This window comes from Pleurodeles waltl, chromosome 4_2, assembly GCF_031143425.1.
Source record: "Pleurodeles waltl isolate 20211129_DDA chromosome 4_2, aPleWal1.hap1.20221129, whole genome shotgun sequence".
Lineage (NCBI taxonomy): Eukaryota > Metazoa > Chordata > Amphibia > Caudata > Salamandridae > Pleurodeles > Pleurodeles waltl.
This window is the reverse complement of record NC_090443.1, coordinates 932,257,351-932,281,726: the sequence shown is the minus strand read 5'-3', so window position 1 is coordinate 932,281,726 and position 24,376 is coordinate 932,257,351. Positions and strand designations below refer to the sequence as shown.

At 42.4% G+C, this 24,376-nt stretch overlaps 1 protein-coding gene across 2 annotated transcripts in view; it reads right to left on the bottom strand.

Moving 5' to 3' along the window:
* Positions 1 to 4,854: 4,854 nt before the first annotated feature.
* The window catches only part of LOC138293492 (voltage-gated potassium channel KCNC1-like), a 129,677-nt gene continuing 110,155 nt past the window's right edge, over positions 4,855 to 24,376 (bottom strand). For both annotated transcript variants that reach the window (XM_069232732.1, XM_069232731.1), the window contains one exon: positions 4,855 to 7,136. In XM_069232732.1, the coding sequence (XP_069088833.1) occupies positions 6,318 to 7,136 (819 nt within the window). In that variant the 3' untranslated portion in view covers positions 4,855 to 6,317. The remainder of the gene's footprint in view (positions 7,137 to 24,376) is intronic.

The window sequence follows — 24,376 nt, the reverse complement described above, 5'->3', positions numbered from 1 at the left end:
CCAGATGGAGTTTGTGCGGTATGGATCGTCGGGCATTCTTTTGTTCGATGGGCGGAGAAGCAGGCAGCTGCAAGGCATTTTGGTCGCCAGCTGGGCTTGGACGGTATAAGGGTTAAAGTTAACTGGGTGGGGAAAAGTGGTATGAGGTGGGGGTAACTACTGTATCTCTTATCCCAGAGGCTAAGGCAAGGGGTTTGTCTGGATTTGTTGGTAATTCATTTAGGCGAAAATGATTTAGTGGCACTCTCAGGTATTGGTTTGATCAAGACGATGAAGGTGGACTTACTTCGTGTTAAAGAGAGGTGGTCAGGAACTCACATTGTTTGGACAAGTTTGGTACCTAGGAGGGTCTGGAGGGGTGCTCATTCTTTCAAAGGTATTGAAAAGCAGAGGCGCAAAGTGAACAGAGAGATGAAGAATTTTTGTAAGTTACATGGGTTTTCTGTATTGAGCCATGATAACATTCTGGGTTCAGAGGTGGCTTTGTTCCGGCAGGATGGAGTCCATCTTTCTTTTTTGGGCAATGAGCTTTATTTACTGGATTTGCGTATGGTTATTGCGGATTTATTGGGGTTGAAGCTCTGGGATAGATAGTAGGGGTTGGGTGGGGGCAGGAAAAAGCCAACCGGGTTTTCCTGTGTGGCGGGGGGTTTGGGCCAAGAAGCAGTTTGGGTGGGGAAGGGAATCGACATAAAGATGACTGGACAGGGATTTACAGGCAAGGGTAATTTTAGAAGGGATGGGTAAAGGGTAGGTCAGGTCAAGGTGTTTGGGTTAAGGGGTAGTTGTGGAATGGGTATTAGAGGGAGGGGGAGGGGATAGGAGGTAATTTATGTATTAGTGAGGTTCAAGTAGTTTTGTGAGGCTTTTGCCGAGGGTATTTGTTTGCCAGACCTGTTCTATTAAAGGGGCCTTTTATCCCTCAATGACGAGTGTTGTGGTCTGTTCATGGTTATGCCCGATGGAGGGTTGGGGGGAGTAGAGGGCTTGCCCGGTCCCCCCCCGGGCTTGTCAGGCATCCGTGGTACAGTCCACGGCCCGAGTCGGTGGGGATTGGTGGGTAGGGCAGGATAAGGCGGGCATTGGGCAAGGGTATAAATGGCAGGGGCTGGGTGTGGGCGGCCTCTTTGGCCGTCGTCACACCCAGTAGGCGTGTTGTGCTCGTGCCCTCCCAGGATTTTATTTATTTTGTTTTTGTTTTGTTGCTTTGGGTTTTTGGGGGGGGGTTTATGTGATACTTTAGGCTTGTGGCATTGGTTTTGTCATAGGTTATTCTTTAAGAGGGCAGGTCTGTGCGTAGTAGTGCATGTTGGTTGTGTTTTGTGGGGAGAGGTTGGGTTGGCTGCCGCTGATAGTCAGGTCTGGCTGCGGGGGGTTTGGGCCAAGAAGCAGTTCGGGTGGGGAAGGGAATCGACATAAAGCTGACAGGACAGGGATTTACAGGCAAGGGTAATTTTAGAAGGGATGGGTATAGGGTAGGTCAGGTCAAGGTGTTTGGGTTAAGGGGTAGTTGTGGAATGGGTATTAGAGGGAGGGGGAGGGATAGGAGGTAATTTATGTATTAGTGAGGTTCAAGTAGTTTTGTGAGGCTTTTGCCAAGGTTATTCGTTTGCCAGACCTGTTCTATTAAAACGGCCTTTTATCCCTCAATGACGAGTGTTGTGGTCTGTTCATGGTTATGCCCGAGTCGCGTGACATCTGAAGTAGCTTGTGATATTTTTTCTGAGCTTCGTGCTATTTCTTGATATAAATGATCAATTGACTGACTCTAACTATTCAAATTGCTTTCTTTAGAGAGTTTAACCTTAAATAAATCTTCACACATTTGTCCTGTTTTCATTATAAGGCCTAATGTGCTTCACAACTTGTATTGTAATTTTGTTGACCAGATTTAGAGGAACAACAAAATCCTTGGGGGATTAACACCACTTCCGGTACATAAGAATAGATTTAAATTGACATATGAGAAAAGACGCCCTCACTAGTGACATTTTAACATATTTATATTGTTTTGAAGTGATAGCACTCTGGAATGTGAGTGCTGTATATCCGCAAAATTTAAATCCTTTTCTCGTTTTCTGCAAGTATTGTAGACTTAAGGGAAAGCTCCTGTAGTGAATGTGCCGGAGCGTGTTCTCGAATGGGGGATGTGGTCATGGGGCATGAACAACTGTGCATGTCAGGATACAATCTCTACCCGATATTAACCTCCAGAACAATTGTGAGTCTGAAATAAATGTGTTGATGGGCTCGCTAATAGAGCACACCCCCCTCAACAACTATTTGCATGTCTGCAGTGTGTACGTGTGTTGGAATGTAAGCTCCATCAGGGGAAAACCTTGTGAACAATTGTATGCCCGGTGTAAAAGTGTCGGAGTAGGCTCTCGATCAAGGGCAACCTAATAAACTTGTGTCAGGAGCACATGTGCATGTGTGTGTCAAAGTGGAAGCTCGACTGGAAACAGACCTGTGAACATTGAATGCATGCCCAGGGTGCATGTTCCAGGTCTTGAGATATGTTTATACCCTTTGATGTTGTTGTGTTTTAAGAAGAAAAGGTGTACATTGTTGTGTTATTGGAATCAGAGATGTGGGGTTGTGGAATGTGATTTTGCAATTATATACGAAAGGAGAAGTTTCCGTGGTTAAGGTGACATTTATGATTGTGTTGCTGGTGTTGTGGCATGTTTTTTGTTGTTGTTAATGCTCTGGTGATGTGTTTACCTTGTTAAATATAAGAGAGGAGAAGTGTAGCATTATGAGTGCATGTTGTGTTAGTGCAAAGAAAGGAAAAGTGTTTTGTTTTCTCCTCCGACGTGGAGTGGATGCCTGAACTGCATCTATGCTGGCTGTTTTTTTCAGTTCCACAGTGTGAATGGTCAGGAGATTTGCCAGAGAATTCGAAGATCTCGGTTGAGCAGGGTGTTTTTATCGTTTGGTAAAGGGGCTTTACATTAAGGGGCATATTTATGAGCCCCTAGCGCCGCCTTGTGCCACATTTGCGGAATTTATTTAGAGGCAAATGTGGCGTTAAGGTGGCATTTCCCATGCACCATGTTTACAAAGTGGTGCAATGCTTGCATTGCGCTACTTTGTAAACCCTTGCGCCAGGCATAATGTATGCAAGGTGGGCGTTCCCCCATCAGGGGGGGGGGGCTGAAAAAATGGTGCGAAGAAATCTATGAGACTTCCTTGCACCATTTTTTTTGGCACTTTTAACACCTGCTCAGAGCAGGCATTAAAAGGTGGCTTCCGTTATTTAGAATGGGCCCCTATGTACTCTGCAGGAGTAGAGGCAACATTTTGGCACTACTCCTGCAGAGTACATCGATAGTGTCACATAGCATTACGCTATTGCACCCTACCCTGCGCCATTGTGCGCCGTTCTTTAAATATGACGCACCCATGGTGGTGGTAGGGGGAATGCTAAGGGGTCCAGGGAAAGCGGCGCTGCACTCGGTGCGGTGCCGCTTTCCATAAATCTGCCCCTAAATGTTACTTACAATTGTCTTGAAGTTTTCCCTCGTAATTCCTAAAAGGGCCTACAGAAAACATTCAGGGGCATATTTATACTCTGTTTGCACTGAATTAGCGTCATTTATTTCAACGTTAATTCAGCGCAACCTTAACTCCATATTTATACTTTGGCGCTAGGCCCGTCTAGCGCCAAAGTTATGAATTTAACGTCATTTGTTACTGTGGAAACCTACCTTGAGTGAATGATATGCAAGGTAGGCGTTCCCGGGCAAAAAATGGCGCAAAGGCCTTAATGCCTTATTAATCCTCCCGTGCAGAAATGGGGCGCGGGAGGTAGGCGGGCATAAATAATGGTGCTAAACCTGTTTAGCGCCATTATTTAACGCATGGGTCAGGGCAATCGTTAGGGGACCTGTGGGCTCATTTATATGGTGGAACTCCTTGGGAAGAGTCTACAGGTGCCCTCCCCAGGCCCCAGGGACACCCCCACCCACACCAGAGGGACAGCAGAGGATGGGGGACCCCATCCCAGGTAAGTATTTGGGTTAATTTTAAAAAGTGCCATTTGGGGCCCTGAAATGGGCCCACATACATGGCACTGGGTGCAATGACCATGCCCAGTGGCCCCTTGTCCCCTGTGTAGGGCATTGGGGTGGTGGGCATGACTCCTGTCTTTCCTAAAACAGGACTCATGTGGTATGGTAGGTTTAGTGTCAATAAGTGATGCTAGACTGGTTAGAGACATAATTTTTTACTCTAACCAGTCTAACATCATTTTTGGACACTAAACCACCTTCTCCCATACCGCCAACCCCACCTGGCTAACGTCAATATATTTGACGCTAGCCCATCCTTTGCGCCGGCTAACGCCATTCCATAATTAAGAAGCCCAGCAGGCGTCTTGGAATGGCGCTCGCCGGCGCTATACTTTTTGACGCTAAACTCCATTAGCACAGCTTAGCGTCAAAAAGTATAAATATGGGCCTCAGTCTTCAGCATATTTCTATTGCATGCAGTCTTTTTTTAATTAAAACAGTTGTAGTCCTGCAAGTAGTGCGTTTTCCTACCTGCCATTGTCACATGTTTTTTGGTCCTCGCTCCTGGTTATGTCTATGGATGTGTGCTCAAAGTCCCAGACAAAAGCCAGGCCGTAGCTATGAGTAAATTGACCCATACGTTTTCTGCTGTTTACAACCATAATTTCTTTGAAGTATGCTCCTTTTTAAGAATACCGCTGTATTCTGCGTGTGCTTGAAATAAATTATGAGTTGTATTTTCATGTACACATTTTTGCTAGTTGAATCTTTTTGGAATATCCCTGCGGAAAAATCCATAGGATATGCGAAATACCTGCATAAATCATACAAGAAGCATAGGTGAAAACTCTTACTTTATTTCTTTATTTATAGGCATTTTATTAAGCGCATACCTCAATCGGACACTGCACAGTGACACACAAACAGTGATCTTACAATGTTGATTACAGAGAACTTTAGGTAAAAATATAGTATGTTCGTTACATAATGTACGTAAATAGTCATCAGATTTTCCAAAGGAGAGGTTAGCAAGGCCACTTATTTTTGTTGAGCTGATTAGCTTTGGCATACTCTGTGTTTAAGCCCTACGTGTTGGAATAGTTGATTCACTTCAAGAATTAACTGGGCGTACAATGGGGCAGCAGCTGTTTTGTGAGCAGTGTTGCTTTAACTCTTCTCTTTAAAGAAGCCATGGTGGGATTACCCCTTACTTCTGAGGCAAGGGAGCTCAAGATAGATTGTAGGAGCGTTTCCAGAGAACTAGAATGCATAAAGTCTTTCCTTTTTGAATATGGGTATGGGGACCCCTTCACGTTTGCGAATGGGTTTGCCACCAACTTGAAGTTGGTGGTAACTGTGATTATTTTGTGACCGCATTCATGGTCACAAAACAATCATACACTCTCCTGCAAATTGCAATTAGGAGGAAGGCCCTTGCCACGCCCCTTTATAATTGCGACTCACAAATCTATTTTGCAAGTTGTTACCAGGTTACCGACTCGTAGAATAGGATTGTTACATGGGGAAAATACTTTTACCAGGCCATTTGCGACCAGGAAAAGATTTTCATACATCTGGCTCTTATTGATTTAGAAGTTGATTTGAGAATTCAAAGGGTTAAAGTCAAGTGGTGTGATGTGCTCCAAAGGATGGCAGTGCGGTATGAGAAATACCAAAGACTAGGAGATTTTTAGGGGACATGAGTGTGGACGATTAGGTCTTTAGCTTGTGTCAGAGACAAGGATTATATTTTAAACAAATGCATTGAACAACTAGAGCTGATCATCAGACATTATTTAGGTTTTCTTTAATGGCCTGCATCCAGTCTGGGCTGCTTCCAACCCGTTGCTGATCTGGGCTAATCTGTAATGCAGAAGAACCTCCAGAAGTGCCCAGCAGCAGAATGCACAATGGCATCTTGAATTCGGTGTTGAATAAAGAATTACATGTGGACAATATATAGTGGCCATTAAAATCAATGTTATGTGTTGTCTCAATATTGCACAAACTAGCACAGGACTATCTGTTAAAATCCTTGTAAAACATGACATTGCCCTGGCTCTGCCAGTCAAAAACTTGCCAATCTATATTGCAGTAGTAGTGCTTGTATAGTTTTCTTCAGTGCAGGGTTGGCACAAATTACAAAGCTGCAGAAAAAGGTTAGGAATTTTCTTAAAATAATTGATAGTAAAGATGAAGCATAGGTTTAATTCACTAACAATTTCCCCATTACTTTTTTATACGTGTCGCTTTCACTGTTTTCCAATCCGCATAATCTGAGACCACAAGTGGATGACTGTGTCACTAGGAGTACCTCTTGCGACTGATTTTCAACTTCTCATGTGCCAAGGCAATGGAGTAGTAGTGCTGAAATTTGATTATTAATATTGGAATGGGTATCACAATTGTCATAATGCCCGACATTGCCGCTACGGCTGCCACGACCTTGCCAAATACACTTATTGGGTATACATCACCATAGCCCACAGTGGTTAGTGTCACTATTGCCCACCAGCAGGCTGAATATATATCTCCAAAGTATTTTTCATAAAAGAAGTGAGATTCTACTGTATGAAACTCAGCATAGAACATTAGTGTGGCAAAGAAGAGTGTTTCAAAGGTCAAAACAAGCATCAAAATTAGGATTTCCCGAACAATGGATCTAAGGGTTCCGGAGAGGACCCTAACGATCAATACAGATTCTAGCATCCTAAGAAATCGAATGAGTCGTATGATGTAAGTTAGACGCATGAAACCCAGAACTAGCCACAGTATTGATAGCTTCAAAGGGCGTCCAACAGCACTCAACTCAATGAATACCGGAAGAAGGGATATGAAATCCATAATGTTTAGAAGATTTAATAGGAATTTTTTCTTATCTGGGCAAAAGAAGAAGCGTAAGCAGAACTCAGCGATGAACCAAAGGACACATAGGAGCTCTAGATAAGGCAGATATGTGGCATGGTAGAACTCCAGCTCCCCTGAGATGGTCATGACAATACTAGGAGAGCCATGTTGCATTGAATGTGTGAAGTTGGCTTCATAAAGGAACTGGCCTTTTGTCTCCTCGAAGAACACAACAATGGCTCCAATAGTGAAGAGCAGGGAGACCAGCGTGACAACCTGCAAAAAGAAGCATATCAAGTGTCATTATTGAGTTTTGATATGTTCAATAAATAATGTTTTGACACTTTAAACTGTAAAAGTGAGCTAAATAAAGTACAAACTTATTTCACCTGAAAAGTAACTTACAAGAAAGAAAATCAATCAATCAATATACTTAATTTTGCTAATAAAAGCGATAAAAGATGCATAACACGTCCATATAATAAAATACAAAGTGCAATAAATGGCCATAAAAAATATTAAATCTATTACATAAATATAATATAAGTGCAGTCACAACAGCAGCATAATAGGCAAGAATGGTTCGTAAGGGATCGAAGAACCATAAATTGCATTGAACTTAGCAGCACAGAAGATGTGTACAGTCCAGCCATGTAACACCTTATGTTGCATTCAACAAGTTCCTTAATGTGACTGCGTGATGAATAGCACTAGCAGAAGAAGTACATATTAAAACTGAGAAGAGTTCTTGTAAAAAGGAAGAAGCAAATCTATGATATGTAAAATTGTATGTATGCAGTAAAAGTAATAAACACTTTTTCATCGGCATCCTACAAAAATGACAAAAAAAGATTAAAATGCATTGTTAGGTGGGCTGATGTATTATCACAAGAACACAGGGGCAAATGAATCTTCCAGAGCCCCTTTTCTGGAGAGGTTACTAGACCCTCAATTATACTGAGTTGAATCCTTATTAGTAGGAATCTATGATAAACATAGGTTAAGCAGCTGAGGCACAGTTCATATTTGTAGTTGTAATCAGAGCATAGGCACTTAAAGTTGATTTATTTGCATTTGTCGAGATCCTAGCCTCATTACATTTTTTGCGAAATAATTTTTTCAGCATTTCCTTGGAAAAAAGGTTGCCTCAATTTGGTGCAGAGAAGGCATCTGGTAATCCTAACTTTTCAAAATCTTTATTGACGTATCTCAACCAAGGGATACGATCACCATGGTCCAGTGAGAGGCAATCTGAAATAATCTACCAATTGAGTGATGTTACAAGTTTTCTCCAGATAACAACCCACAGAGCAAGCGAAAGCAGCTTAATCAGATCCTCATGGTATGTGACACTGCGGGTGTGTGACCTTCTAAATTAGGCTTAGGTGACACGCAATAGGGCAGTGAAATCTACTACCCTCAGAGGTCGACTCAAATCTTTTGACTCACATAGGAGTATTAAGATCATCAAATCAAACAAATAAGAACCAACAGCTATAAACAACAAAAATGTCCAATACGGAGTCAGTAATTTCCACACACCATGACCTATGTGGCCATGAATCATCACACCAATTTAGTAAAGTTTAAACGTTTATTGATAGCAATACAAAAAACAACACAGGCTGTCCAAAACGTCTGACGAATCCTAGTCTAATAAGAGCAATCACCATTAAAAACTCCAGAAGAATTATACAGAATAAAAACAGAATTTTTTAAGAAATAGCAACAGATTTCATTAATTGTGCAGTTGAGTCAGGCAAAATCAATTGATGAACATTCAATTCAGTAACTGAGTCAGACAGCCTTGCTACCAAATTCTGATTTCAAAAGCATGTGTGGGGCTGGGTTTTGTCACATGCAAAACTTAAAAGAAGACAAAATTAATTTGGAAAACATCTAAACTATGGCACTAACAAAAATATGTGTTTGTATTTCTAAGGGGAAAACCTGCAAGAAAAAAACAAATGCATATTGATTATACCTGTCCTAAGAGTGAAAGCAGTTAGCAGCGTCGTCAGCAGAGCACAGGGACAACAGGTTTTCAGCAATTGGCATCAGGAACCTAGAAAGGGCAACAGTTCAGTAATGTTGGGCCTAATGTAACTGAACTATTAGAATAATAAACTTAACAGCACTTTTTCCTCTCTCAACTGAACTACATCATCTGAAACTTTGCTAAATGAATCCCAAAAATTACTAGCTAAACTCCCTTTGGACAAGACTATGCAGTGTGACAGTGAGCAACCAACTGGACTACATTTCTGCTTCGGTTTATAACTTTCTCTGTGTTTCTTCAAGATAGGCCCATGTTGACTCTCGTCTCTGGATGGCAGTTTCCGCAGAGTATTAACATTGTAGAAAACAGCACAGAACATGACCTTATGACTAATATTACTTCCTACCGGAAACTAAGACCCATTGTTAAAACTTTCAATTGTTATCGCAATGAGCAGAGTGGAAAAGCAGTAGATTTCCACTTTGAGCTTTCAATGAGGGAATTAATAAACAATATTTCAAAAGAGTTTCACTGTCAGAATAACATCTCATCACTGTACTGTGGAATAATACTGAGGCTAAGGCCTTTTAACTAAAGCTAATACATGAAGAATAAAGCAATTTTAATATTCAAACCGTATTTAGTACATTATTTGATCAATCAAAAATAATTTGAAATTATTAGTTTTATTCATCTATATTAATTATCTTTTGTCAGTACAAATGGTTATGATTCATCTAAATATGTTTTCAATGTTATGTATTATTTAGCATAGAAATCGAGAATATGGACATCATGTCAACCACATTTCAAACATGCATGTTTTACAAGTCTAGCACGTTTCTCTAAATAAGCTCTTTTAGTTTACGTCATTTTTACGATTTATTTACTCATTTTTTATTAATAATGTTTACTCTCTCACAATCCCTCTTCTGATGGCAATATATGCCACCACAAAAGAACACTACATTAATGAGACATTTCAAAGCTTAGTTTGTTTGGCATATCTACTGTTAGATTATCTCAAATTTTCAACATTTTCAAAACACAAAAGTATCTGCTTCTCATTTTTTCTATTTCTGTTTCTTCCCTCCTTGGTTTATTTCTTGCCTCTCATATATTGTACACATATGTACAGTTTGTAAAATCCGATTATACGAATGAGACACACAACCACTATTAATAATGGTTTCAGTATTGTTCCCACAAAACCCTGACTAAGATTTCACAACTAATTTCTCAATCTTTTAAAACGTTAACCTATATTGTCCCACACACTTGATTGTTTCAGGTCCTTTAAGTCAGCTTTAAAATTTGTCACATTTTTTATGTAACTTCTAATTCCTTTATTGTTGTCTGGAATAAAAGTGCAACAATGTTGCATCTTAAGCACCTGACAGACTCCGCCCTCTTTTGCTAAAAGGATGTCTGAAGAACCATAGAACGGACCACAAACATTTCTGTATCCATGAAAATTAACGCTCCAGATAAATCTATTAACATTTTGGCCACAATGGTTGACAATTGCTCAATCTTCATGTCATTTAGGAGAACTCCTATAGAAGGAAGAGTTGCTCCAAATATATCCCCAATTATTTCTGAATAGATTGCCCTTTTTGATCTTGGTCTTGAATTGTCATGAGTATTATTTGTGTTGTAAATCTGGTACATTTTAGGGAGAACCACTCCCAGGTAAAAGGTCCCATACCATCCCTAGAATAATAGCCATTTTTAGCACAAATATAATATACACCAGGAATCACAAGAATGTGTCCATTTATCTTAAAGTCCAATACATTCCTAAATAGAAATATATGTCTGCATTCATTTGTTCCTATAAACTTAGCATCAGTTCTGGATTGACGCCTGTGTATACAAAACGTCCCTACATGTTAGTAATCTAAAGCAAGCTTTCCTTGCTTGTTACTTACACTATATGCATGATCATTCTTACAAATGCATTTAATTAAGCCTTCCTTTATTTTCTCCTTCATTGCCTTTCATCTATCATCAGCCTGATTCAGGAAACTTTTCTCAACTGGTGAAAGCATGCATGTCAAATTATTCCTGTGAGCGTAAGCTGTACCAAATGTTAGTGTTGGCTCAAAGAAACCTCCTACAATGTCTATGTTTCTAGCTTTAGCAATACTACTCAAATGTTGGTTAATTGGAACAAAAGAAAAAAACAAATAAAAATGTGAATAAAAATACATTATGACCCCGGCGGGTGGCGATAATGTGGCGGTAGTACCACCAACAGGCTGGCAGTACTTACCGCCACACTATGACCGTGGCAGTCCCGCAATGGTAATACCGCCGATACCACCAGGCTGCCGTCAGACTGCAGCCTGGCGGTTGTAATCCACCAGGGCAGCGATGCAAGTAGCGCTGCCCTGGGAATTACGAGTCCCCATCCGCCAGCCTGTCCATGGCAGTAAACACCGCCGTGTGAAGGCTGGCGGTATGGGAGACTTGGGAGGTCCTGGGGGGCTCCTGCAATGCCCATGCACTTGGCAGGGGGCACTGCGGGGCCCCCATGCACAGCCCCATCGTGCATTCCACTGCCTGAATTACGGGCAGTGGAATGCGCAACGGGTGCTGCTGCACATCAACATTGCCACTGGCTCTATTACGAGCCGGCTTCAATGTTGTGATGACTTTTCCGTGGTGCCATCGGGTGGAAATGCTGTTTCCGTCTGCTGGCCCAGCAGAAATGTCATAATAGGGCGCCAGACATACCGCCAGCACTGGCGGTGTGTTGACACACGCGGCTTCGGCGGTCTTTTAAAAGGCCGCCAAAGTCATAATGAGGGCCTGTATGTATTCTTGATTATAAAGCCTTGTTAAAAAAAGACTACAACTGATCCCACAAGTTAGTGGTAAGCTATGATACGTAACCCCTTTTTCACCGGGGAAGGAATTTTTGTACACACATACCATCCTCTCACATCCATAGTCTCAACATATTCATACAACAAACAATAGTAAACATTAGAAGAAAGATCTCCTTGTGAATTGTCTAAGTGTAAGTAACTCTAATCTTTATAGAACTTATCTAACTCAGAAAGTGTAGTGATGTTTGGTATTAAAGAAGGTGTGTAAGTAATGTCAGTTTTATCACAAATACTCTTGCTTATATCAACAACAAACTCAACAACACACATACAACTGCCAATACAACACACACATACTTGCACCTATTGTTTCTATTGTGATTCATATTCACGGCCTGTAAAGAATCAAAAGTGGAAGGAAAGAAAATATAGAGTTACCCATGCAGCCACAACAAAAATCTAAAATAATCTTCAGCTTTCCTTGCGATTATATACAGCTCTCCAGAGCTTGTCAAAAAACAGTTTGGCAGCTTTGTCAAAATCAGTTTCGAATGTCTCTTTTAGTAGATCACAATTTGCTGTTCACTGTCTATCACTTCCTGTGTATAATGCCTCTCTTGATCAATCGACAATGTAATTTCAAAACTCAGTCCAAGTGTGATTTCAAGTTCCAAAATGCTGACTTGGATTTTCACTATCAAAACAAAAGTATATAAACTTGTGTTCTCACTCATCAGCTGCAAGGTACACATATTCAGGACCTGTGTATCTTTGACTTGCAACTCTTTTCCGTTTTGATTTTCGAATTGTACTTGTTTCTTCTTCACTCAGATCTATTCCTTCGGTGGTTTCTACTTCTTCATTTATGCTTCACAACATATCAGAAACATTTTCAGCTGCATGCAATGAAGGCCACTTATCTTCTCTGACGTTTTCTAGTCAGTTATGATACAGCTGGATTTACTATTCTTCTTGGTCTAGCAGGGATTTGACAGATTCTTCTTTGACTTTGACTTGGTTCACCTGCACCACTAGCCACTTCAGGAGGAGTCAAATCTGTATGACTGATTTAAATCAACTCCACTTTCAGCTATTTCAGGAAATTATATTTGTTTTATCTCTTTTTCCCAACTGTCTGCTTCTGCAAGGGTCCTCTGGCTCAGACTTGACTCTTCTGCTACAGCCACTTCTGTTTCTGCTGATAGAGGAGGAGTACTAGGATTGTCCTCAATTTCAGCTGTCAGAGGAGTACTTGGATCTGAATCTTTACTAGTTTGCACTGTCTTTACTTTTGCAGTCTCTTGCTCTGTTTCTGTCACTTGCTGCTTTTGAGACTATACAGTTTCTGTTGGTGCTCTTAGGAACACTGGATCTTCATCATCCAAAGGATATGCCACTTTACAAGTATGTCTCACATGAATTCAGTTTAGAATTCCAGCACAGTTCACAGCAGTCGTCATCACCAATATGCCCTGAAAAGGACTCTTCTAACTAGGCTCCAAGCAAGACTTCCACATGTACTTCTTCATCACCACCCAATCACCAGCCTGTAGACGGTGACATTGGTCTTGGGATGGTAGCACGGCTGTTGCTTCCACCTGAGCGAACCACATCAGCTAGACTCTTGCAGTAATCCAGTCATCTGTTATGCTTACAACCGCATTTGCAGGAACAGCTGGCAAGCTCATTGCTCTGCCCATCAATATTTCATGTGGTGAGAGACCACTTGTTCTGTCAGGTGTGCCTCGCATGCTCATCAGAACAAAGGTAAAGCATCAGGCCATTTCAGATTAGTAGATGCACACATTTTTGCCAATCGAGCTTTCAGAGTACCATTAATTTATTCCACTAATCCAGACGCTTCAGGGCGGTAAATACAGTGCAGCTTCTGCTCAATGTTTAAGGCTGATCGTAGAATGTTTATCACCTTGTTATTGAAGTGACTTCCTCTATCTGATTCTAAAGAGGCCGGGTACTCGAATCTTGAGATCCGCTCCCTAAGGAACAGCTTGCTACTGTGAGGCTATCATTTCTACATGGTGGGTAGGCTTCAATCCAATGACTAAATATACAGGCAATCACCAACATGTATTTTAAACCACCACACACAGGCATCTCAATGAAATCCATGTGCATTCTGTTAAATGGACTACCTGATCTTCCAATGTGACTCAAATTGACAACAGTTCTCTTTCCCATGTTCATTTGCTGACATGTAATGCATCTGTGACAAATTGCTTCTGCAAACTGTCTACATTTTGGATTAAACCAGGATTGTTTAAATGTTTGAATCATTACATTTCTGCCAGTGTGTTTGACCATGATAGTATCTAGCCATTTGTGTCAGTAGACAGTTTGGCACGACTACCTGCCCTTCATTTGAAACCCAAATTGCATCAATTTCTCTTTGGTTACAACCCAATTTTATCCAGTTTCTTTTTTCATCTTCTGAAACTTCATCTTCCAATCTTTTAATTTCTTCCCAAGTGTCAACCGTTGTCAATAGAAAACTTTGACTTGTCTCATCAGTACCTTTTACATTTTCCACTCTTCATTGAAAGTGACACAATTAAGTGTACAAGATCCAGCAACTTGATCAGCATAAGCATTACCCATAGTGATAAAATCATTTGCTTTGCAATGTGCAGTACACTTCACAACTGCGACTTTCTCAGGTAATTGTAAAGCTTCTAGTAATTCATTAATTCAATCACCGTTTCTAATGGGTGAGCCAGAAGAGGTCATAAAACAACTTTGGGACCACAGCTGCCCGAAATCATGTACAACACCAAATTCATATTGGCTGTCTGTAAATATCATAATTTTGAGCTGTGATGAAATACAGTATGCTCTAGTAAGAGCAACCAATTCAGCCACTTGTGCAGAAAATACTCCTTGAAGCCATGAAGCTTTGAGTACACCAGAGATAGTGCACACAGCGTAACCAGCTTTCTATGTTCCCACATTATCTCTTAAACAGGAACCATCTGCAAAAAGTATTTGGTCATTTTTCTCTAATGGAGTATCCTAATTATCAGGTCTGGGTTTGGTGCACAGTTCAGTAACATCCAGGCAGTCATGGTCCACTTCTTTTACATTTTCAGATTCAACAATATTTATAGGTAACAAAGTAGCCTTCTCAGAGTTATATTTGGGGAACCCAAAATCAGTAATTCATATATTGTCAATTGAGCATTTGTCAGGTATTAAGTCTTAGTCCTGGTAAGCAAGACCTTAACTAAGTGAGAAACCAGAACAGTTAAAGGATGTCCCCTCACAGTGCTCTCACTTTGGGCAAGACTAACACCAACCACAGCTCCCTGCTTTAAACAACCTGGTAAAGCAGTAGCAACTGGATCCAATGTAGCTGAAAAAAATGCTACAGGATGATTTACGCTGCCATGTACCTGTGCCAGGACAGACAGAGCACAACAATCACGTTCATGACAAAACAATGAAAATGGTTTTGTGTAGTCAGGCATTCCTAGAGCTGGTGCTCTGCTCAGACTCTCTCTCAGCTCAGTAAAAGCTTTCATACAAACTTCAGCAAAAGGCACTGGGTCAATAATATCTTTAGGAGTCAATTTTTGCAAAGGCTTGGAAATAACAGAAAAATTGGAAATCATCTGGTGACAGTAACTCACCATTCCCAAAAACATCCTGATAATTCTTTTAGTAACGGGAAGGTTCATTTGCAATCTAGCTGTAATGCTTTCTTTGGACACTTTCCTTACACCTTTCTCTATTTGATGTCCCATGTATTTCACTTTTTTTGACAGTACTGTAATTTTGGTGTAGACACTTTGGGGGTCATTCTGCCAGGGAAAAAATGACAAAAGCACCGCCAACAGGCTGGCGGTGCTTTCTTCCCTATTCTGACCGCGGCGGTACCGCCGCAGTCGCGCCGCCGGGGCCGGCGGTTTCCCGCCGTTTATGCACCGGCGGTGATAATCCGCCAGGGCAGCGCTGCAAGCAGCGCTGCCCTGGGGATTATGACCCCCTTACCGCCAGCCTGTTTCTGGCGGTTTGCACCGCCAGGAAGAGGCTGGCGGTAAGGGGTGTCCTGGGGCCCCTGGGGGCCCCTGCACTGCCCATGCCATTGGCATGGGCAGTGCAGGGGTCCCCTAACAGGGCCCCGGCCAGCTTTTCACAGTCTGCATAGCAGACAGTGAAAAGCGCGACGGGTGCAACTACACCCGTCGCACGGCCGCAACACCGCCGGCTCCATTAGGAGCCGGCTCCTGTGTTGCGGCCTCATTCCCGCTGGGCCGCGGGCGCAAACTTGGTTTGCGCCCGCCGGCCCAGCGTGAATGTCGGAATGGGGGCTGCGTGAGTGCGGCTGCATTGGCGGCCGCATGGTGGTTTCCGCCTGGCGGGCGGCAGTAGCCGCCCGCCAAGGTCGGAATGACCCCCTTTATGTCAATTTTCACCCAGGTGATTCAATAAGGCAATATTATCTTGCCTGCATGCTTCTTGAGTCTTTGAAGCAACCATCAAATCATCAATGTACTGAACCAATGTAGATTTGAAAAGGCATTTCCAATGATTCCAAATTGTTCTTCAACACCTGATTAAATATTGATGAGGATTCTGAAAATCCCTGTGGAATTCTACACCAGGAACACACATGATTACAACATTTAAAACAATAGAGAAACTGACTATCCTAATGTGCTGATGTAGAGGCACTGAGAATAATCCTTGAGACAAGTCCACTGCTGTGAACCATTCTGCATCACATGGAATTTGGAACAGAATCACTGCTGAATTGGGTACCACTGGACAACACTTGACCACTGTGTAATTTATTGTTCTCAAATCCTGAACTATGCAAAATTTCCCACTAGGTTTTCGCAAACCCAGAATTACATGGATGGCTCAGCACTTCTTTCAAAACCCCTTGCTCATCGAAATCTGCAATTACAGGAGTAACTCCTTCAATTACGTCTGGTGCCATGAGATATTGGGAAATGTTCAGTAAAACCGCATTAGATTTAACTGTGACTTTGACTGGTCCCACTCCTGTAATTAGACCAATATCTCATCCACAAACATCCCATACCTTTGAAATACTTGTATCTTGTAGGTCACTGGGCAGGTCCTGTACTGTAAACGCGGAGAAAAGAGTAATCAATGGGAATTCTTCATTAATTAGATTACAGCCAACTGATATCCATGATTCTTCATCATCAGTTTGTTTGAATGGCAATTCCATCATTCGTGCAAGTAATTGAACATTTTAGTTTGCACAACAAGTCTCTTCCCAGCAGACATACTGGACTTGAGTCACAGACTACAAATTTGTGCATGCCTTCAAAAGTACCAATTTTAACAGGAACCAAGTCAGTAATTGGATTTGTCAGGTGTTGATTCGCTACTCCTAAAACGTCTACTGTTCTCCCAGAAAGTGGCGCATTGGGAAGTTCTGCAGATCTGACAGTAGAGCGTGTAGCTCCTGTTAGCACACATTCTCCCTTATCCGAACTCTCACTCATAATTTCATCACTTAACTCATCTATACTGTGTAATGGGTACTGTGTAATCAATTGCTGACTAATTTGACTTAACCTTTGTCACATGTTCTGCTGAGGAAGCACTACCTACCGCTGTGTCATTGGAGGTTGAGGTATTTGTATTTGCTGCTGCTGTGGCATCATTTACATCTGCTGTTGCATTTGTTGTTGTGGTACCTGAAAACGAGGCACCTGCTGTTGGGGAATTTGCATTTGCAGAATCTGCATTTGATTATTCATATTCTGGACATTTGCATTAGGATTCTGATATCTCTGTCCTCTCAAAGTTAGAAAAAGATCAGGGCCCTCATTATGACCTCAGTGGTCTTACTAGAAGACCGCCGAAGCCCCGCGCGCCACTATACCACCAGTGCTGGCGGTAAATGTGGCTCCCTATTATGACTTTCCCGCTGGGCCAGCGGACAGAAACAGTGTTTCCATCTAGTGGCCCAGCAGAAAAGTCACATCAACATTGCAGCCAGCTCATAATAGAGCCGGCGGCAATGTTAATGTGCAGCGGGTGCAGCAGCACCCGTCGCGCATTTCGATGGGGCTGTGCCTTGGGGCCCCTGCACTGCCCATGCCAAGTGCATGGGCAGTGCAGGGTGCCCCAGGGGCACCCTGAGTCCCCCTTACCGCCAGCCTTTCCATGGCAGTGTTTACCACCATGGACAGGCTGGCGGTTGGGGATTATGACTGCCAGGCGGAAGCCTGGTGGTATGTTGGAGGGGCCAGTGATATGGGCGTGGCTAATGTGCCACGGTCATAATATGCTGGTGGTACACCGCCAGCCTGTTGGCGGTGTTACCACTAGCTTACCGCTGGCTGCCAGGGTCGGAATGAGGCCCTATGTTCATACATCTGCACAACACCTTCTTGCACAATCAAAGGACATTCTTGCTTCCAGTGTCCAAAATTCCCACACACATGTCAAGGTAACATCCTCTTCATTACCTGCATCTCACCTGAATTAACATTAGTATTCAGTTCAAAACGATTTCTATTTCCAACACGTTCTCTTCCTCTCACCTGTCCCTGACTCTGAACCACTGGCATATTTGCCTGTTGCTGCTGTACTCCCTGCAACCGCGATTGTGCTGCTTTACTCTGCATCACCATTGTCTTCTCCCTCAGTCTTTTCTCTTTCATGTCATTTCCGTCATTGCAATATTTAGCAAACTGGAATGCTTCATCAATCGGTTTTGCTTGCCAGCAAATCAAATGACTCTTAAGCATTGTTACCAGTTTCACGTCTCAACCCCTGCACAAACCTGAACACAAAATGAATCATATCTTTGGGCTCAATAGTCTCCGCACCACTGTAATGCTTGAATGCCTGCAACAATCTTTCATAATATGCATGTATTGACTCCTTTGCATCCTGAGCTGTTCTAACAATTCTCTTTGGGAGAAATTCTCTTTTTCAAAAATTCTATCACTTTCTAATAGCATTTCCTCACATCAGGAGACTACGTACCTGTAACCAGATCTTGTTGAGGCTCTCTCGTTGGCCAATCAACACTGATGAGAGGAGATGCTTTGACTTGCATTCAATCCATAAATCAGCCAGGACCACTATTTCTAAAATAATAATTACATGTTCCTACAATCATTTTGCAAGTTTCACAAACCTGTCTGTCTGTTGATACAATTCAAGTGGCTTCTCTCTCAATCTCAGGTAATCATATCTGAATGACAAAATATCACTCATGCTCCAAGAGACATGAGCATAATCCCCTCAAAGAATGTCTCTGATTGGTAATATTGTTACTGGACTATAATTCTGTTGAGCGTCGGTAGAGTTTGAAGAAGATCTTCTGATCTCTTTACTTCCAATTTATCTAATGCTCCCCATGTTTGAATACTTTGGATTAATTCTCTAATATAAATTATCATTCCAGGAGATCTCATGTTTGCAATGTATTTTGAATTTAATTATAATCTGTAACTCCTCTTTAATGGTTTGGATTTCTCAATATCCACTTCATATTTTTCCGCAAGCTCTGACAATTTTTGATGTTCAAATCCTGCTCAGTTTGTGAGATCTTTACACATGAATCGTAACTCATCTTCATTATTTGAGTCAATTCTATTTAATCCAAGTGTTTCCTCAATCATTTCTTTTCATTCTAATTTTAATCTTACCAGATTCAGGCCCTCATTACGAGTGTGCCGGTTTTAAGACCGTCACACTCACAGTGGCGGCCGGACGGCCATCAAAGTGGCAGTTCGACCTCCACATTACGATTGTGGTGAAAGCGACATGGTCGGACCGCCGGCACCCCCACTTTTAGTCCGGCCGATGGCCTGGTGATGCCAGGGCAGCGCTGCGATTACAACCCCTGTGTCCGCCAGCTTTTGCATGGTGGTTCCACTGCCATGCAAAGGCTGGTGGAGACGGGGTGCCGGGGGCATGGGCAGTGCAGGGGTCCCCATGGACAGCCCCGTCACACTTTTTACTGCCTGTGGTATATACTGCGGTGTGGAACATTGCGCCAGCAAGGAAACATTATTATTCACTTTAGGCACACATTGTGGAGTATTACATGGTGGACCCATCACTCTTTCAGGTGACACTAGAACTGAGTTTGGAGATACCAAAGTTTGGGAGATCACAGGACAATTTACGTCTATAAGCAGACCTGTTTTGTCAAAAGTCTGATTTATTGGAGACATAAGAAGCATTGAGTTTCTCCATTTCTGCATTTGAACTAAAAGATGAAATCATTGTAGATTTAACTGAGTTAGAAATCTGCATATTGCTGTCATTATTTCCCTGAGCATACAATGGAACAACTGGGCCAATTGTGACAGGAACTGTTACTGCTTCTGGACCTGATGAAGTATTCTGATTTCTCGAGTAAATCATTCCAGCATCCTGACCTGTAAATACTGAAGAACATGACTTTGATGTTGTTACTGGAGTATACATTGGCATTGTCTGAGCTTGATTAACAACTTGTATGGGAGTCATTGAATTAGGTGGAGACTCTACCATGACCATCACTGGTTTCTGAAATAACTGTGGTGCCACTGGGACTGTAATGCTCAGTGCAGAAGTAACAACAGGAACTGAAGAATATATCACAGGCTGGGCTACAGTATGAATCACAGGAGTCTGAGTTACTGTAATAGTAGGACCATTAGTTGCAACCTGAACTTGACTGTCTTACCACAACTGAAGGCACACTTGGACTAACACTAGCATCTTGATTTGCCTCTTCTGCTGCATATGGAGAAGGATGATTTCTCAATAATAAATTCATTATCACCCAAATCACTATCATAAGTCAGTGATTTTCTAGCTTCATCTGACATCAACTCAGTTCCTTCAGAATTCCTTTTCTTTGACTTTAGTCTAACACCATCCCCTTGCAGGTAACATTCCATTATCCCATGTGGCTTCTAACAATGTTTTCTCAGCTTTTCGCATTCGTCTCTCATCTTTAAATTTTTCTTGTTGTCTGGCTACCAGCTCCCAAATAGCTAGAGCTTCAAATTGTGCTGGTCTTGAAGGGGGCTTTAATTCATAAACTTCTCTTCTCAGATTTTCTAAAATTTTCTTATTAAAACATCCATAAGCAGGAAAAGCTAAGTATCCTTCCTTCTCTGTTATTTTGCCCCACTGTTTTAACCAAATGCATGCTGATGGACCTTTCTCTTCAATTGCTATGTATGCAGGTGTACCTTCTGGTGGGGCAATTTCTCCTATTCTAACTGGAATGAAAGCATCTCCTCTCATCGCACTCTTTAATGCTTTTAAAGTTTTCATCTTTACCTTTAATAGGGCTTTAAACTAGAAATGAAATTCAAAACAGGAAGTATTTCAATCCCCAAATCCTTTTCACTTGCTATTCTCAACCAATAGCTGACCACAGTTGTCCACCAATCTGTACGTGGCTCTTTTCACCAACTTACCAATTCCACGGCGGTCCCAGTGAGGTCACACTTGCTCACACAGCGGCTTACAAAGCCTCACGGCTCATCCTTCAAACTCAATTCACACAACAAAATATTGCAAGCATCAAAAATTATTTTTATCTGCTTACTACAGGTAGGACTCTATCACTTTATGGAAAGTTCAACTGTGGCCTTTTGCACAAACAGCTACTCTTCTGGCTGTGGCTTTCTGTTAGACTAGGCATTCTTGGTGTGGTCTCCCTTAACATTTTGCCTCTGCTTCCCAGGTTGTTGATGTATCTGCTGGACTCTGTTTTTGCTGTTTTTGATACTGCTAACCAGTGCTAGAGTGCAAGTGCTCCTATGTAAAATATATGTGCAGTTGGCTTATTCATGATTGGCATATTTAATTTACAAGGAAGTCCCTAGTAAAGTGGACTAGAGGTGCCCAGGGCCTGTAATTCAAATGCTACTAGTGGGCTACCCACCTGAGTAGCCCTGTAAACATGGCTCAGAATGGCCACTGCAGCGTCTGTGTTTGCAGTTTTAAACTACCAATTGGACTTGACAAGTGTACCCACTTGTCAGGACTAAACCTTCCCTTTTTATACATGTAAAGCACCGCTAAAGTAGGCCCTAGGTAGTCCTATGGACAGGGTGCAGTGTATGCTAAAGGTGGGACATGTACTGATGTGTGTTACATGTCCTAACAGTGAAATACTACTAAATTCGGTATTCACTGTTGCAAGGCCTATCTCTCTCAAAGGTTAACATGGGGGCTGCCTTTAAATAGTATTAAAGTGCAGATTTCCTTTGAGAGCAGATCTAAATAAGGAGTTTGAGGTCTCTGAACTCACAATTGAAAAATACGTCTTTTAGCAAAGTTGGTTTTTAGATTGTTAGTTTGAAAATCACACTTTTAGAAAGTAGGCATTTTCTTGCTTAAACCATTTTGTGACTCTGCCTGTTTGTGGATTGCCTGTCTGGGTCAGTTTGACAGTTGGGCTATTAGCACCTTTCCTCCAGACAGTGACACAAAGGGAGGTGGGGTGCAGCCTATATATCCTGATAAGCCATCTGTGCTAGGAGGGGAGGGAGGAGTGGTCACTCCCACCTGAAAGGGCTGTGCCTGCCCTCACACAATGCAGTCTCCAACCCCCTGGTGTGTGTCTGGGACCTGGCGTGGGCAAGGTAGGATCTTGTGAGACTTTTCCTTGAGGTTGAGCAACTTCAAAGGCAGAAAGGGGCATAAGTATTGGACCCAAACCCCCTAAAAATTAGATTACTTCAAGGATTCAAAAGGAACCTCTGTCTGGAGTAGAGCTAAGGAAAAGTGCTGCCCTGGCCTGAGACTGTGCTTTGTTGGGCTATCATGCAGTTGCTGCTTCTGCCTGTGCAGGAGGACAGAGACTGGACTTTGTTGTGCATTCCTGCTTGAGAGGTATCTCCAAGGGCTTGGAGAAGAGCTTGCCTTCTGTTTTGAAGCCTCAGGAACAGCAAAGGCTTCACCATCCAGTTCTGAGTCTGAATACTGTGGATTCTAGCTTGCCAGAGAGTGCCATTGCATTTCCCAGGGTCCCTGGAAGTGCATTCCTGGAGAAAATCTGTCTAATGACGCCAGACAATGGCGTGCGACTTTGCTAAGGACGCCGCTGCACGAAACCCGCAACGCCGCCTGCACCTAAAGCCATAGACCTCGCAGAAGCTTGACAACCCTAATGATTCCGCAGGCTTTGCGTCGCCACAGTCACTGACCCGGCACGAATTTGCAGAGATCGGAGTGTCGTAAGTCTGACGTTTGTGAAATCTGACGCAATCACAGTGTCTGTGGCCCTGTGACATCATCGCGACCTCATGAGGTCGCCCAGCAGCATCGGGACTTCACCGGACTCCGTATCTGCTGGAACCAAGGGACCGACACCTCGCAACCGACGCCACCTCACTTTCGCCGTCCTGCAGTAAGGACCTGATACCACTGTGCAACACCTCTGCTCCTCTGCCCTGTAGCACCGGGACCGACGCCGCATCGGATCCAGCGACACCTCGGTCCCCGACTCCATGCACCATCCTGTTTTCTACTTGTTTACAAAAGTACTGTACATGGGGGTCGTACGACTCCGTAAATGGCGCCAGTGGTGTCGCATTGTAGGAAACAACTCCATCACGACGCCGCTTAATATCAAATTGAAGCATTTGGGCTTCTAGGCACTATTTTTGTGTTTTAAGTGCTAAAATCACAGGTTTAATGGTGTATTGTGGATTTTCATTGTATTTGGTCTTGTTTGTTTAGATAAAATATTTATTATTTTTCTGAACCTGTGTTGTGTCCTTTTGCAGTGGTTTACTGTCTTACTGTGTGTGTTGGTACAAATACTTTACACATTGCTTCTGACTTAAGCCTGCCTGCTTGTGCCAAGCTACTAAGGGGATAAGCGTGGGTTAACTGAGTGTGATTCTCTTTTACCCTGACTAGAATGAGGATCCTTGCTTGGACAGGGGGTAACCTGACTACCAACCAAAGACCCCATTTCTAACAATTTCTCACAAATGCAAGTAAGATTTGACCCGCAAACCTCACTCTGGTTAGTACTCAGGATTCATCTTATACCGACCAATAATACACACATAAGGAAATATTTCAACAGCGCTCCATCGACCAATACCATCACCTGCAGACAAGTAAACAACAACAACCAAATAAGTGTCTCATACACTTGTACAAAGCTCTGGAGTCTTAGACCTTGCAGGGTCCAGAACAACAAGAACAACATGGGCAGTTTTTGAGCACAAAGTGCCACACTCCTTTAGATAGTGCATAAACTCCCCTACTCTCACCCTTTGCAGACTCCCTGATCCCTACTTGGAGTATGCAAACTACCTATTTCACCAATACATCACAATTCTCCTGCGATTTGCCAAAGCATTGCAAGCGCAAACCCTACTTAGAACTGAAACAACAATGGCCAACACTGGGAAGATACCAACCTCATCTAAACAAGCATAGACAAAACCAAAAACACAAAATTCATGAATGATCCCTCTACTATTGAGACAAAACCATAAAAAATAAACAAAACTATAGATGATCTGTCTCTTATTGAGACAAAACTATCCTCAGCTACCACATTCTGCGGACGTGTGACCTCCTAGTTTAGGCTTAGGTAACACATAATAGGGCAGTGAAATCTACTACCCTCAGAGGTCGACTCAAATCTTTTGACTCAGATAGGAGTATTAAGATAATCAAATCAAACAAATAAGAACCAATAG